At 43.2% G+C, this 17543-nt stretch overlaps 1 protein-coding gene across 30 annotated transcripts in view; it reads right to left on the bottom strand.

Moving 5' to 3' along the window:
• The window catches only part of MED12L (mediator complex subunit 12L), a 315678-nt gene that overhangs the window by 269915 nt on the left and 28220 nt on the right, over nucleotides 1–17543 (bottom strand). For 18 of the 30 annotated variants that reach the window (XR_011427092.1, XR_011427093.1, XR_011427095.1 and 15 more), the window contains exons 3-5: nucleotides 9892–9996; nucleotides 4631–4822; nucleotides 55–214 (exon numbers count right to left, since the gene is read on the bottom strand). Coding sequence is in view for 24 of the 30 variants with exons in the window: in XM_070238320.1 (XP_070094421.1) it covers nucleotides 55–214; nucleotides 4631–4822; nucleotides 9892–9996 (457 nt within the window). In the remaining 6 variants the exon portion in view is untranslated. Of the gene's footprint in view, nucleotides 1–54; nucleotides 215–3228; nucleotides 3262–4630; nucleotides 4823–9891; nucleotides 9997–17543 lie in introns of all 30 variants that reach the window. The other 12 variants (XR_011427091.1, XR_002800849.2, XR_011427094.1 and 9 more) reach the window with 1 other exon arrangement.

Here is a 17543-nt window from a genome sequence, read left to right as displayed (position 1 = left end):
ATCACTTGCAGAATCAATAATGAAACGTAAAATGTATCGTACTGTCTCACTTACCCAAATTGGGATCAGTAGCCTGACGTTTCTTAATTTTAGCTTCAGAAATAGCAGAATAATAGGCACAAGTCATCTTGATCAGCCACGTTGCTCGAACCATTGGCACTGAGTATTTAGCTAAATATGCAAAAACATCTTCCTTTTTACTAAGGATGGGAACCTAAAAAGTAACATATTTACAATAATCACACATTACGTTCATCGCTAGGCAAACCTAAAGAAAGGGGAAGCAAGAGAAAGAGACTAAGTTTTGCAAGTACATCCTTAGTGGGTTTTCAAACAGCACATGCAGTTAAAACAAAAAAGAAACATTTCAAGTAAATTTTCATTAAGAAAAAAAGAACCAAAACTATGTTTAGCACACTGGCAACACAACTTCATCAGTTGTGCCTTCTTATTTATAAAAACAAATTATTATCAGTTTTTCAGACGCTGAAAGCTACTCATGGTATCAACAAAATAGGGGAAACAATTTCATGACAGTCCTCCGAGGAGTTTCTCTCAAAACTGGAGAGGACAGATCAAGAGAAAAACTGTCCCCACTCTACATTTTATCAGAAAACACTTTTTGTATAAAAGCTTTCCAACTGCAACATTTCATAAGAATAACAATTTCCAGAAAGCTTCTAAAGGTGCCTTTAGCCCAAAATTTAAAATAGAGGCTAAAATGATGGATCAGTGAATCTGCCTAATAAACACTGAGCTAGAAATAGCTGGGTAATTAATTCACTGGTTGAAAGTAGGCACTTGAGGCAGTTAATTATTTCTTCCAGACCACAAAGGTACTATTTAGCAAATTAGTATCCCATGTACCACTGAATGGTTTGAAAGAGTTAATCCACTCTTCTAGAATTCCTCATAAATATCCTAGGAATAGCCCACTCATCTATATATAATCTATTCAAGCTATGAATAGAGAGCAAAACAGTGGACACAGAGTATGTTGGCTGTGATGCAGCAGGACGGGCGCAGAGAGAGGAGAGGCGGGCGCCCCCACACCAGATGAGCCTCACTCCTGGCCCAGCCTGTGTGGTTAAGTCCTTCACCCCAGGCTCTTCATGTAGGAACGTGAGAATACCCACCTTGTCCACCTCACGAGTGGTTAGAAGGGTAAAGCAAAAGAATTACACATATCAAAATTAGAACAATTTTTATTTTGTTGCCAGTTCCAAAGATTTCTCCATGCCAGCCACAGTGTTTGCAAGCCATGGGTTGACCCTCTCCTGAGACAATCCTGGCCACCATAGCCATGGACATCTAGAGCCCTGGTCTCTATGCCCCACACTCCTGCTTGTTTTGTGTTGGCAGTCAAGGCTTCAAAACTGCTAACTGACTCCTTTAGCATGGTGTTGTTCTCTTAGCCAAACCCTCATTTAGGCAGTGGATTTTTTCCATCAGACATAACAATTGACTATTTGACTATTTACATATGGGTACAAAGTACAATCCTAGAAGTAAAAGACAAGTATTTTTGTACATGGTCCTTTAAAATGAGTGATTTCACCTGGTTCTTAGCAAAGAAACATCCAGCAGCTGCAATGCTGACGGAAAAGCTGCCTGGTTGGACACTGAGATGCAGTGTCCACACATTGCAATAGACTTTGATCACGTACAGTTCCTGCCCTGGGTGCTGACCTCAGAACACGACCCTGTGACAGAGGCAACTACCCTGGACAGACACAACCCACAGGGAGAAGAGAGTCACACAGGCCATGCTGTAAGCGTCCTCTCTGTGGACCACAGTGATGTGTCTTAGCAAGAAAATTCCTGAAAATTGAGCTCACAAAGCACACCTTTCATGGAGCACAAGGCTCGGGGTTTACTGACTATGCTTTAATCCAGGCACAAGAACAGCACAGGCTTATACATTCAGTTCAAGACCTGAGCGGCTGCTCTTCACTAGAACATGTCGTATGATATCGTGGAGATAAATCTTAGCTGTCAAGGTCAGGTGGCCTCTCATTCAGACGGACCAAAAGACTGCAAGATCAAGGCCCAAAAAATAGGCAAATGCAAAAAGTAAAGTTAGCATCTCCAAAGGAACATAACTCACAGTATCTGTTAGAGACGCCTAAGGGATTTCTTCTGAACAGCAACTGACAGGACGGAAAAGAAACATTTTGAACATGTGAAATGATGAAATGGAATAGCAAACAAAACCAAGTCACAGTTCTCCCATTAACGGCACAAGGCAAATCTCCAGCTCACTGCCCCTCTGGGCAGAACCGAAGACAAATGGTTGACTCAAATGAAGGACTTTAGAATTCAGAACACATGTGAAGAAAGTTACATGATTAACGAAGAAGACACGTATGGATAACGTTTAGTCAAATTTACAGTTTGGGACAACTCAGGAAGGAAAATATGTTTCTACTGACGGAAGCATGACTTCCTCACAGTGATGGATTCCGTCTTCAGTAAAGAAACCATCTGACTTTAACTTGTAGATCAACGTAGGCAATCGCTAGGAGCTGTTTGGTTTCTAAATCAAGCTAGAGCTGCATCTAAGTACCAAAAGAAAACTAAGACAGCAAGCATGTGATGGTTTTCCACGCACAAAAGGGCTGCCCTGTACCAGCCTCTTCTGCTCACTCAGCAGCAGCAGAGGAGAAAGGCAATCCCATGAACCACAGAAATCAAGGTCAGCTGAAGCAAGCATGGCGCATGAGCTGCTCAGGAGCCAGAAGGCTATCTGTAGGGGCCAGAAGTCCCAGCTCCAGCGATGACTGCGATGGAGTTAAAGGGCCCTTTACAGGCCATTGTTGACTCCCTGTGGCTAATACTTGGAGCGCCGTGGCGCCTTATCGTAACAGAAAACCAGGTCCGGAAACCTGATCCATCCCATGCAGGAAACTATTTTAACTCCAGATCAGAGCTGGAAGATGACTCAGGATCTCTGCAGGAAAATGAAGGTCTTCTGCCTTAAGCCATCTCCCAAATAAATACCAGAAAGTAAAGAAGAGCATTTGAACTTTCTACATGACAAGCAGGCAGAGACTATAATCTCTTCCCCAACTCTGAAAGCGCTTTCACCTTCTCAAGAAGACGATAGGCCGAGGATGGGAGGGGGGACGGACTCTGGAAATGCCCAAGAAATGAATACTTGAAGGTACATGCAATGCTTTCATAAAGAAAACATCCTTAACTTTTCAAAGAATTTACGTCGCGGCTTACCTGAGGAACACCTGATTTGGCCAGAGGCAGCTCCTAATAAAGAGAGAAGAACAATGGCTAATACACTGCACCATAATTCACCTCCCTCCTAAAAGATGCGAGATCACTACACCCCTGAAGCAAGGACATCGATTCCTCACCAGTATTCACTTTCAGGAAATATCCAAAAACTGCACTCTAAAAGCTTATGATAAAGGAAAACCTAAAAAAGAAAGATGTCAGGCTGACTACGTGGGAGTTGAAAGTACTAACCAACATGGAGGGTATGAACTACTGGTAGAAAGCCGTCGAATATCGAAAGATGCCCATTGACCTCTAGGGCCTGCAGATGCGAGCCAGAGGCCATAGTGGGCCACATGGTGAGCGTTCACCACTGGAAGAGACATGCTACACGGGTCAGCCTGTGTGAGACAGGGACACCGCCTGAGGAGCAAGGGGTGGTTATGCTGGCTGTCGTGCTTTTCCAGGATTCAGTTGCTTTAACCACTAAAGTCTGTGAAGGCAACACAATGCCATGACAAGAAGGCAAAATAAAGTCCCTGCGAGCTGCAGGCACTATTTTCAAAGAGTTGCTTTAAAAAAACAAGCAAGCAAACACACAAAGGAGCTCTCCTCTACAATGGGCCTGTACCATGCCAGTTAATGAAAACTCTATCAGGAACAGAAGACGGACACCCCTAAAACTAGAAGGTTTCAGGGGAAAGGAGAAAGACCTCTGGGATTATTTGAAAGGTGTGCAAGAAGTCAGAGATCAAGATAAAGAGGGAGGTTTCTAGCTCTCATCCAAATGTCAAGACACGTTACATTATTTTGACTATAAGAGTGTCGCATCTGTGTATTATTTCCCACTTGAGGAAAATGATCGAAGGCAAAGATTTTTTAACCCCTCCCCCTCAAAAAAAAAAGCTGGGAGCTATGAATAAACCTGGCCATTTTGTTCTAAAACTTTTTCAAAGAAGTTTTGCAAGCATGCACAGAATCACTGTCTTTATCTCACTTGTTAGGAAGGACACTTAGCTTAAAGCGGTTGGAAGGTTACTTTTAACAACAAAGAAATAACATCCAACAAGGATTTCTATTAACATGTTTTGGACATCCTGGCCTAGGAAAACTGAAAATGCAATAGAAATAAATAAAGTCTTATTGCCTGTTTTTGATTTAAAAGCTTTGTCTACCCAAAGTCCACAGAAACTGCTGCCGGGGTGGAACGTTTAGGACCACACGCCATCACAATAAAGGGAGAAACAGCACACATGCAGCACACACCCAGTGCAGCGTCCCGGCCATCGAGGCTGTGAGTTTTGGAGGAAACCGGGGAAAAGAAATATATACTTGAATATTATCTCAAACGTGTTCGTTTCTATAAGACCATAATCAAAACAATGTTAGAAATACTTAATACCTTTTTTGCCAAAATAGCAAGTGGTTTATTCCCTGCTAAGTCAGAGAACCAGCTATGGATTGCACTCTGGGATCGAGCAGTAACCAGCCAGTAATTATCTTTCGCATTAACTTGCGGTTTCTTCTTCCCAGTGTCCTGGAAAGTGTTGAGTTTTAGTTTCTCAGCTAAAATGCTGCTGAAATAAGCTCCGATCTGTGGAGATTAGAGAAAAAAATGACAAGTTTAAAGACAATAAGCAGGTATGTCCGTAATGTATATTATTTTGTGTTAATTGAAAATCTTCAAACAGCCCATCAGAAAATAAAATGACAGTTTAAGTCCTTGAAGCCAGGAGTTGTGATTTCCTTAGCGTAACATCATGCCAAAACTCCCACAGCACCTTTGTTTCACAATTAACAAGTAGTTCAAGGGAAAAAAAAAAAGCGCCTTTGAAAATCTCTGAAATTAATTACATCCCAAATAAATTTCAAGAGAATGGGTGCTGCTTTCATCTTCAGCTGCACGTCTCCTTTTTCATGCCATACACCCATTCGGAGAGAATGTTTCTCCTGAGAGGTGCTGTGCACAAGAGCAGAAACCCTAGTAATCACATAGTAATCACGCCTGCTCTTGTCTCATCCTCATAGCACATGTTTTTGGAAAGGAAATTCTGTATTTACACTCAGTGATTTTAAAAAAGAGTCTGGAGAAATTTAATCTATTGAAATGGCAAATTACAAAAGGTTCCGTTAAATTAAGGCTTCAGCATTTTTGATTGGGCTGCCAATTTCACGAGCACAATTGTTTCAAGGAAAGCCAGTGTTACCTGCTCTGAATGGAGCAAAGTGGCAAAGGGAGGCTCTGTGAACGACTGCAGCGTTTTCATATTAACCGCACGGAAGGGGGCAAGAAGGACGGCGATATAGCCATATCTAAACATTAAATGAGTCAACAGGAGACCTGAGGGGATTTCCAAGAATCCTGTCAAAGCATCACATTTTACTCCGACAATTCTTTAATAATATGATGCGAGCAACAATTTCTAATAAATACCTCCAGTGAGGTTAGCAGACAGTGGCAACCATGATTAAAATAAAATACCAACCCTGGCGAAGCAAAGTAAGAATCCCTCCCTTAGTTAATGCTCACGAGTCAATAAGCAACTCGTCTCCAGGTTGGAACACAGTGCAAGCAATTAGCCAAGCTTCTCTACCAGGGTGAAAAGCTGATACAATTTATTCTTAATGTGAATTGGCATTCTCTGATCCTTGTGATGGATGTACAATAAAAAAGTCTGCTTTGGTGTGTTCATATAATATGGTAAGAAAAACTAGAGTAATAAGAACAAAAGAAGTCTGAGCTTTACTTTTTTTTTTTAAACAAACAACTTCATAGTGCGTTTTTTTGAGCAAACGTTTGCAGAATGTCCAAACAGAGAACACCTTAAATGCAAAAACTTAGCAAAAACCAGTTGTTTGAAAACAAGAAGCCAATAGTAGCAAATTGTTTAATTTTAAGTTTCTTAATCAATATTTGGTCTTTGCACGAAGGGCACAAGACACCTACCTTTGCAGATGGTTTTACACGTAAAAGGTCTCCTATTTGCAATTACGTATGAGCGTTTTAATCATAATAACGAAAGGTATACAAATGTTTTTCAAAAATTAGTCTGAGCGATCAGTTTTACAATTATACTCTCTTCTATGTATCTAATAAGAACAATGGAACATGGTGACTGTATGTATGTTTTACTCCCTAAGAAACCTTGGGAACAACTGTCCACTTTAAACAAAGTCAAAATTCCTGAAAAAGCAAGTGGAGAAAAAGCACATTAGGGCTCAAAAAGTAAATAAATAAATATGTGATCATACACTTAATTTCACTGTAACAGCAACATAGTCACATCATTCTGAAACCAGGAAAGAGCCTCACTCTCAAGTCCCATCGTCTGCCTCCAAGTACCCACTGTGATGAGCTTGTGTCTCCAGCGTTTCTCTCTGTGCATACACACGAACAGGCATGCATGTACTATTTTTCTCTTTCTTATGTGTACACCTCCTTAGGTACATCTGGTAACTGTCTGAGACCTTCCATATCTGTACTTGCAGAGCTGCCTCCTCACGTTTATGACACATAACAATGGACCATGAGGATGGACCACATTTTATTTAATCAAGCCCCTGTTCACGGACATGTGGAGTGTTTGTTCCAAACTTGTGCAACTACAAATCACGTTAAAATGAACAGCTTTTCCTATTTGTTATTTCATATATGTGAACTTCAGCTTTCAGGCAAATTTCCAGAATTCGGATTGTATGATTCTGTAATTTTAATCAGCTTTGCCAAATCACCCTCCATAAAGCTGATACCGGCTTGCACTCCCTCGACAAGGTACGAGAGGCGAGGTTGAATTCAAAACGTGTTCAAAATCCAAAGCGATTTTGAAAATCATTCATTTGATAAGAAAATGGAAAAAAGTTTAGGGGCTACAGCATAGTTCATACCTTTCATATTTATAAGATCAAATCCCCCTCAGAAGGTTTGAATCCTGGATAAATCTCACAGGAAGGACGATAGCAGCAGAAGTTGTAACAGGCAGTATTTCCATTTATTCAGTTATTCAAATTGAGATAAAACTTGATCCACCCGAGACAAACCTGGCAGTTCATATCAGGAGACATAAAGCTTTCATACTTTCTATTATGGACTGAACTCTGCATCCCCAAAATGCAGATGGTGAAGCCCTGTCTTCAGAGATGGTGCCTTTAAAGAGGTAATTAAGGTTAAATAAGATCATGAGGGTGGGGCCCTAATCCAATGGGACTGGTGTCACTATAAGAAGGAGAAACAGCACAGATACGTGCACCCAGAGAGAAAAGACCAGACCACAGGAGGACACAGCGAGAGGGTGGCCATGTGCAACCGGAGGAGAGTGGCCCTAGGTTGCTGCTGACCTGCTGACACCTTGATCTTGGACTTCCAGCCTCCAGAACTGAGAAGATAAATTTCCTCAGAAAATCAACCTTGTATCAGTTAAGCCACTGAGCCAGTGGTATTTTGTCACGGCAGCCCTAGGGGACTAATGCAGCTTCTAACCAAGTAATACGCTTCTGGGAATTCATCCTAAAGAACAAAAGCTGTATGTTCAAACCTTACTGCAACCTGTTTATAAACAACCATAGAAATTGGCAACAAGCTAATTGCTATATACTAGCAGTTTTAGTCCACTAAAGCACATAAATGATGGGATGTTATCTATCCATTAGTTATTATTAATATGAATACTTCAGCCTCAAGGAAAAGTACATACAAAATAACGTTACATTTTTTTAAAGAATGTAAGTTAAGGAAAACAAAAAGTTTTAGAGATGAATGGTTGCGATAATCGCACAACGTCAATGTACTTAATGTCAAAGAATTGTACACTTAAAAATGTTAAAATGGTAAATTTTATGTTACGTATATTTTCCCACAATAAAAAAAAGTAAAACACAAATTACAACATATTCATAATTGTGGTTGTAACGTTAAAAAGTGTATCACGATTGGAAAAAGACAAAACTAAAAACTGTGTCTGGTCGACAGGACTGTCTGTAGAAAATGCTTCTATGTCTTTCGCATCATTTAAATAATATTCCAGTTGACAGTTTAGCAATTGGTCAATTACATGTGCGTTTGAGTGTACATGTGTGCATATAAAAAGATCTGGAATGACATGCAAGCCTTTAACAATGGCTATCTCTGGAGAAGAGAAAAGAAGTACAGAAATTCATCTGTATGTTTGATTTCTTTTTATTTATATGCATGATGTTTTCAATTTAATAAGAGCAAAAGTATTTTAATATTCAAAAACTAGAAATAACTCAAAAAGGATGAAAAATCAAACCTTAAACAAGACAAACAGAAAAAAATAATTCTATCTATATATCTAATTATTAATATAATCACACAGAAAAAAGATTCAATTTGAGAAATTTTTTAATACAATATTCTGACTATATACTCTTAATGAAAGTCTAAGGACAAAAAGTATTGTAGAAAATCTGTAAATTTTACAGAGTAACTTTGTTGTTGGTGTGATATTGGTATAGTTTATTCTGGAATGTTTATGTGTGTATTGTAATACAGAGTAAATGAATTAATATGTTGCTATTGCTGAGATCCAGGGTTCTCACTCTAGGAAAAAAGAGATGCAAAGATGGAACAGAAAAAGGTAAGAAAAAATCCTGTGGTATTGAGTTAAGAGTTGGTGGACGGACGGAAAGAAGGAAGGAGGAAAGAAGGAAAAGAAAAGAAATCTAAACACGTTTCCCATCTCTGCCCACTGACAGGGCCTAGAAGTTACGACATTCTAGTAACATGAGCACGCCAAGCATGCGGAGCTGGGCCGGGGCAGGGAATGAACAAGATGAACCTGGAATATGTTATTGCGGCAAAGTGAGGAAGCGCTCAAAAAACAGTGGGGATGTCAAAGGTCCCAAGAGCCAGGTTAAAGGTGCCCCCACTGGCCAGATGTGAGACAACTGGAGCATTGAAAAGAAAAATGAAGATGGTACATCAGATTTTAGAAAGTCCAGGAGTCCAAAGTGATGATAAAAAAATGGGTGGTCCTTTGCAAAAGAATGCCAACTAATAAATGTATGAGGAATAGTAACTAGAAAACCAGCATTTTGCAACCACCAGCAAAATACTTCATTCAGCAGGAATCATCAACTCATGCTAAAATCCTAAGATAAAATTTTACTGGAGAATAGGATATTCATATGGTCCCCAGTATCACCGTGTAGAGATTACTACGAGGAAAAGATCACTAGTGTTACAATGTAAAAGGATGGCAGACACCACCTTATGTGATCAAACTCAGTTTAACCAATGACAGAGCAAACTGGCACTGCACATCTTCTAACAGGATGCAATGCGGTCTTCTTGCCAAAATACTTAACCTGAATGCTGTCTGAGAAAACAATCAGACAAATCTAGAATGTAGGACTAGAATCTTAAGACAACCGGATTGGACCTTTCTAAAACTGCAGTCCTGAAAGCCCCAAAAAACCTACAACAGGATAATGGATGGTGGAGAGAAGGACTGGCCTGGATTAAAATAGACTAAAAGACATGAAAACAAATGCTCGACCCCTGACTGGATCCCAGAGCAGGATATTCGGGGGGATTCTGAATACGGACTGCGGTATAAACAACACTGATTTACCAACATTAACTGTCACGGGTGTCACATATACACACTTCTTCAGAAGTTTTAGGAAACAGACAATCAGCATTACCTTTGATGGGTTAATTACAATATTTCTGGCTGAGCCGTGTTCATCTCCCGTAAAGGCTGGTTGATTGTTGAAGCCTTGCTTTACATTTACTGCAGTGAGTTCATCCTGTTCAAGAAAAGTATTGATTAATCAGAAGGATGCAAAAGCCCCAACTTCACCCAGCATCCCACAGCCTGAGTAACGACCGACTTTGCCACACTCTGTAGAACGCACACCCAAGAAACCAGAGACGGGAGTTTAAGAACCAAGACACAAAGGTGGAGAAAGGGAGAAAGCGAATGCGCCAAGATGTGAACAGCGGCTGACTCTCAGTGCTCATTATGCAATTCTTTTAACTTCGCCGTACATTTGAAAATTTTTAACTAATAACTTGGAAAAGAAAAAACGAGCAAAAGTTCCCCGCCCTGCCCCCTGAAACATAAAATCATAGGACTTTTAAGATAGAATTGCTCCTAGAGAGCCCGTAGTTGGACTCTTCCTTCTCTGCCAGCCCCTGTGCTCGTCCCTATTTTATGTTCAAGAAAACCAGCTCACTCGCCTCACCCAAGACCCACCCATGGCGAGTGAGACAGCATCAAGGGCTCCCAGGCACACCCAGCACCAGCACCTCAAGCAGAGCGCAGTGGAGAGCGCACAAAGTTCTTTCCCGCACCTCGGCTCGCCGCACCTCTACCGATTCCGAGGGAGACGGCAGGCACGTGTCTTCACACCCATTTACAGATGGGAAGGGTGAGGCTCACTAAGCTAGTACAGTAACTGGACAGAGCCAGCCCTGAAATACCACCTTCTCAATCCTAGACTAGGAAGAGAAATTTCCATGACGCCGTGCCACCAAAGTACAAATGCCACAAGAAAACGTCGTCTAAAAATACCTAGCCACAACTCATACTCTCCTTAAAAAGATCTCCTCCTAGATAGATGCAGGACAACTTTCTTACCAAGGTCACAACACATCGAAAATAGCCCATGGCTTTAAAAAAGGAAGAAAAGATCTCGCCCTGCCCACATCATTGAGTTACAGAACTGAACCAGAGTTCCCAAAATACAGACTTGAGAGAATACAAGGCAAAGGTCTGAGTAAATGAAGCGACCTTCTGCTCCCCTCACTCCAAGCCAAGAAACGGTCTTAGCGACAGTCGGGTAACAGGAGCGACAGCGCAAGAACGAGAGTAGACGCTTTTCCTTCATAAGTAATTGCTGCAAGTGCAAACTGAAAACACCAACAGACCAAAATCACCGCTTTGATTAGGCAGGGAGGCTTCAGACAAAACGACATAGGAGCACCTGCAAGGTCACCCTGGCCGAGAACCCAGGCCTCCTGGAGACACGCCACGTAACTTTACTTAATTGTGTGTGCTCCACCTAACACCCAGGCGAGCCGCTGTTTTGGCGGGCTTTCAAAAGCCCCCGCCACAGCAAACTTCGCTCTACGGTAATCAAGTCTCCTCCAGGCACGGAAGGTCACCAAAATCGTGAGCTGCACAGAAGATGAGCTGCACGCACGTATCAGAAGACATCTCGAGCTGCTCCCATACTTTCAAATTAATTATTTGAAAATCTAGGGCAAAACTACATAATGCATATTTATGTCAGAAAGGCGTCAGTCAACTCAAAGCGAGCATGCGAATGAAATTTCTGTAGTTACACAGTCTAAGAAAGAAGGGGGACAAACGGGATCATGAGGAGAATGGGAGGAGAAAATTGAATTTTTATCTTTGATTTACCATCAGAGTATTACAGGAAACATTAATCGGGTGACAGCATATGTTTTTACTAAAAATACGCTCCAGCTTAATCAAGGGGAACTACGTGAGGCTTTGGACCAGTGAGCTCCAGCCGGCGCTGCTGCACTTTCTATTCTAAACTAAGCAGCTCCCTTAGCTGCTTGTTGTATTTGTCAACCACTGGGCTGGACAGACATGCCCCCACACCCCCACACACACACACACACAATCCGCAGGAGGCAAAGAACACGGGACCATGGTTACATGGCCATCACCGCATCTGATTTTCCTCAAACCAGGATCCACAGAGGCACTGGTGGAAGCCTTGAGTTCTGAGAACTTTTTCATCCCGTATTCCAAGTCGCATGAAAATACACCCAGAATCCGACCACTTCTCACCACCACCAACGCCCTCTCCAGGTCAGGCCACCACCATCTCACACCTGCACACCACAGTGACTTCTATCTGGCCTCCTCCTGCTCCAACCCTCACCCCCTGAAGGCCATTTTCAACACAGCAGCCATAGGGAGCTTTTGAAAACTTAGGTGAGATTGCGTCACTTCTGCTCCAAACCAGCATGAACTCCCCAACTTGGAGTGTAAGCAAAGGGCCCATGATGTCCTACAGGTCCCTATGCAACCTTGCCCCATGATCCCCTGACCTCATCCCTAGCCACACTTTTTCTCCACATCCTCTCCAATGCTTGTTATGTCTTGTCTTTTTAGTAATAGCCATTCTGAGGTGTACGAGGTGATATCTCACTGTAGTTTTGATTTGCATTTCCCTGGTAATTAGTGATGCTGAACATCTTTTCATGCACCTGTTGGCCATTTGTATATCTTCTTTGGAAAAGTATCTGTTCATATAAGTGCCCATCAACAGATGAATGAAGAAGATGTGGTATATATATATAACGGAATACTACTCAGCCATAAAAAAAGATGAAATCTTGCCATTTGCAACAACATGAATGGACCTCGATGGTATTACGCCAAGCGAAATAGGTCAGACAGAGAAAGACAATTACTGTATGACTTCCCTCATATGTAGAAGATAAACAAACATACACATGGATAAGGAGAACAGAGTGGTAGTTACCAGAGGGGAAGGGCAAATGGGGTAAAGGGGCACGTGTGTACCGCAACGGATGGAAACTAGACTTTGGTGGTGAACATGATACAGTCTATACACAAGTAGAAATACAATGATGTACACCTGAAACAGATAATGTTATAAGCCAATGTGACCTCAATAAAAGAAATGCAAAATCTCAGAGCTTCCTGCAATCACAATCTGCATCTTAAATTCCCAGGTGATGCATGGGCACTGTAAACTTCGAGAAACAGGGCCCTAAGAGACATGAGGAAATGGTTGTGTTGGTTCCCTTACCCAGGATCACCATAATGCAGTAACTACAAGATGCAGACAGCAGGTGTGCTGTCCTGCCATTTCAAACTGTCAGCAACAACATGACATGAATTCTCCAAAACAGTAAAAACTCTTAGTAAAGTTTCAAACTAATAAAATATAATCTTCTCCAAATGCATTAAAACACAATGGTTATACTCCTCAGATACTCAGTGCATATTAAATGTATATTAAAGTCATGCAAAAAAAAGCATTTCGAGATCATATGTAAACAGACTCCCGCCTGAAACAGAGAGGAAAAAGCAGATTTTGAAGGCCTGGTGGTACATGACAGTCCAGTGAGATGTAGGACAACTCTTCACTGAGCCCGACTGTCCACAAGGGGGACATCCAGCACCCCTGGCCCTGTCCACTAAACGGCAGCAGCACCCCAGTCATCACAACCACCAACGCCTGCCCCCTCCCCCATCTTCCACAACACGCCCACGCAGAGGACCCCTTCCACCTGTCAGAGCCCTGCTTCTGGAAAGGGGAATGGGAAGCTCTCGGTGTGAGGAACACGGGGCTTCACCCTGTGAAGTGACAGTCAGAGGCTGCTCCTGCTGCCACACCACAACAATGGGATGTCCACTGCCAGCTTACTACATGTCGTCCTACGGCTCGCAGCTGTGCTTAGACATGGAGGCAATGCTGACACCAGTGTTACGGATGACTAACCGGAAACAAACACAAGAGGGATGAGAGCACAGTGGGTAGGAGCCCAGGGTCTGCAACCAGACTGTCCGAAGTCGACCCTCCAGCTCCATTTAAGAGAGACTCTAAGCAAGCTCTGGAACTGTTCCTGTGCCTCAGTTTCTGCAAGTGTAAAACAGGGATAGTAATAGTTTCTACTCTTACTATCTCCATATCCCAGGTGAGGAAATAAAGAAGAGGTTAATCAACTTGCCCAAGGCCACAGAGCGGTAAAGAACTCCAAAGAACGCATGACCCTAACCATCAGACCATACTGAAATGGCCAGCAATCAGGACCACTGCTATTGTTGGTGTCATATTTCTGGTTCAGGAAAGTGATAACCTGAAGCTCCAGTAAGCACTAAAAATACAAAAAGTCGGCTTCGGAAATTACAAAGACCCTGGCCTTCAGCCGTGGTTCTTAAATTTTTTCGTGCCTCTGCATCCCCCGAAAGGGTCTGGTAAAGCACAGCTCTCTGGGCTCCACCCCCAAAGTGTCCAATCCAGCAGGTCTAAGGAGGTGCCTAAGAATCTGAATTTCCAACAACTCCTCAGGAGATGCTGACCTGGGGACCACACTTGGAGAAACACTGACATAAGATTTGGAGTTCGTGGCTTCCTAGAAAACCAGGGCTCTCATGTCCAGCATCAGTGCTCCACTCAGCACCTGGAGGAAACAGGAGGTCCCACCTCAGCTCAGAAGCAGGAGGTCCCAAAAAGAGAAGCCTGGTCAGAGTTCTCTGCCAGCCCCCCCACCCCACAAAGACACAAATATAGACACACACACACAGATCCAGGGAGGCAACAACTGCACCCAGCTTTCCCTTTCCCGTCTTTAACTTCTCACAGACCTGGGCCACGGGTGCTCGATCACACCCAGAAGCAAGGGAGCCCAACAGAGGCTCGGAGGTCCCTCTGTTTGAAGTTTCCTGATACTAAACTTCAGGTCAGCTTCCCAGAGAAACGACAAGAAAGGCGGTAAAAACCCAAAGCATCACAACCACACACACACCCTGAGGGTTTATTCCCTCCGGTTTCCGAAAAGGGATCAAGTCAACGCCAAGAATCCAAACAAGGAGTTAAGAGTGAGTCACACTCGAGCGCTCGCTATCCCTGCTTAGACGGGTCCCTCAAACTCCAGGAACGCACCAGAGACCCCTCGCAAAGCAGAAACATTCTCTCTGACCCGAGGACATCTGTGGACCCCAATTTGGGAAAATGGGCTCAGACATGGATACCTCATGGCGTTAGGCAGATGAAGAGACTCAGAACGAGAAGCGATGTGTGGTACGTGGACTCAACCAGCAAACTTTCCAGACGCTTCTCTCTGAAGGCCTTTGCCAAATCTAATCAGGCAAAAATAGAAGGGAGAGAGCCACAATCTTGGAATAGCGGGTCTCTGAAGTCTCGAAGCCAGAATCCGTACGGGACACAAATAGCTTCTTCCTGCACTAGCCTTGAACGTCTTCGAAGACTCTCTCAATAAAAGAAGATAACCATCAAAATCCCTGCAATGGTCCTTACAGAGACTTCAACTCCCTCCGCCACACCCAGTCAACGATTCTTGTAATGAATAGAACCATCAGCTGTGACTCTGCCTATGTGCAAAAGTGAGACAACTAAATCCCCAAAACTGGGGCCAACCCAACCATTCATCGGGGTCTTATTAATAGGCCTGTGCTCTGGGCACTAGGTCGGCAGTGCCAGACCTCTTCCAACAAGAGGACTCCTTATTAAAGGGTGAAAAACTTCCCACGGTGCAATGTGGGGAAAAAAAAATAAAGCACTTTTAATAATTGTTGGGGAGGCAACCACAAATTCAGAGAGTTTAAAATGTATTTGTTTATCATTAACATCATGGAGGGCAATACATTGTACGACACATGTGTGAGACCTAACCTTTCCTAGCCACGAGACGATGCTAGCTGAGAATATGAATTCACTGTCCTCCTCGCTGGCCCGGGGCAGCGTGCCCCAGACCAGGATGTGTCTGGACCGCAGCGGGGTTTAAAACAGAATTGGCCCCAAAGGCATGTCAACATGGAGAAGGGAGGACTCTCACGCCCCTTGTCACTGGTTTTAACTAAAATAAGAAGCCTTATAGCAATTTTAGCAAGACAGGCACCCAGAGACAAACAGAAACAAAAACCTGGAAACTGGCCCATGTTCACGTGCAAAGCCAGCGCACTCGGGTACAAAACTCAGACCTTCCACACTTTGGGCAAACTCCAAAAGTACCCACAAATCTCACACATGTACCTTGAACTTCAGAGAATGATCTTATTTTTTGGACCACTTTCACAGCAATCTTTTAATTTCAATAAAACATTTCATCGGGAAAGTGAAAACATTTTGATGCTAGTCTGAAAACTAGTTAAGCTTTTTCTCAAGAAAAAAAATCCGTTTAGCACAATTTTTAATGACTATCTCAAATGCAGATAAATGCACGCAAACCCATACACAGGTGCATGCACACTCGTGTGCACAACCATGCTTAACCCCCTCCAGACTCTCATCGAACGCACCACACACGTTCGGAGACACCCACTTCCTCAGTCAGTCACCCACACGCGCCTAAGAAATTAACTCAATGACTGTTCAATGTACTGGAGAGAAATGTCCAGCAGGGACAACAACGCCACAGAGGGAGAAAAAGGTCCCTCTGTGCAACCGTCAGGCAGGCTGTGCTAGCTAGGGTCTTATCCAAAACAAAAAATATATTTTAAAACAGCTTTACAACTATTTTTCCTAGCCTTACCCACCACCTCTCAGACCTTGTCCATTCTCTCAGACCCCCATGGATCCTGTAAATCCCAGTCTGAGAAACGAGGCTATGATAATCCCCATCGTGGATTTATTTAATGGTGTTTAGGCAACACTTACAGTCAGCGGCTATAAATGATCCAGAAGACAGAGGAATGATCTTTCTCTCCTCATATCTCATCATTAACCAATTCTACGCGTACTTCTCTCAAAACATGTCTCACATTTATTCTTCCTTTAAAATACGACCGCCCCCTCTCTGAACTGCAGGCGCCGGCCACAGCAGGCTCTGGCAGCTCTCCTCGGGCCTTTCCTTTCCTCTCTGCAGACTTTCACCTGAATCCAGCCTGCCCGCTGGCCCCAGGGAACCTTCCTGAAGCAGGTTTTCCTTCCTTCCTTCCTGCACTCCCCTATTCAGGAGTCTCAGAAGGCTGTCCACTTTTTGGGTTTTTTCAGAAGGGACTAAAGCAGAGCAGCATCCAGCACGACACTCTACAGACCCTCAGCACCATCTGTGGCCGTCTCGCCCCCTAACTCTGCCCCAGAATCAAAACACAATCACCTGGGGGCACTCACTGCCGTGCACAGTCAAGCCTCGCCTCCGCTCTAAGTGCTAGAATCGCTGGGATCTGAGCCTGATGCAGGCCCTTCCTGTGATGGGGACCAGGGGACCGACTCCAGACCTCACTGCTTCGTTCTGAGGAGACGTCAGATAAAATGTACAAAGGGTTTAGCATGCTGCCTGCCCAGATTACAGCCTCTATAAATGGCAGCTACTGCTATAAAAAATTAGAGCTATTTTTTATTGTTGTATTTAACTCTCATTTAATCTACTGGACTGCTCTGCCCTGCCTGCACACATCGTCTCCTCAGCCTCCGAGGCTTACCTAATGCCATTCCCACTCCCTCAAGTACATTATCACGAAATCTTTTGCCTTCCTCAAACCACCACTCAGGGTTCCCGCTCATTCAGTAAACAAATAACTAGACAGCACTGTACTAAGTACCAGGGATTCCACAGTGAGCAAATTATAAGTGTGGTAAATGCCCCAAGAAGCCCCACC

The sequence above is a fragment of the Equus caballus genome, chromosome 16, assembly GCF_041296265.1.
Source record: "Equus caballus isolate H_3958 breed thoroughbred chromosome 16, TB-T2T, whole genome shotgun sequence".
Classification (NCBI taxonomy): Eukaryota; Metazoa; Chordata; class Mammalia; order Perissodactyla; family Equidae; genus Equus; species Equus caballus.
This window is presented reverse-complemented; position numbering and strand designations above follow the sequence as displayed.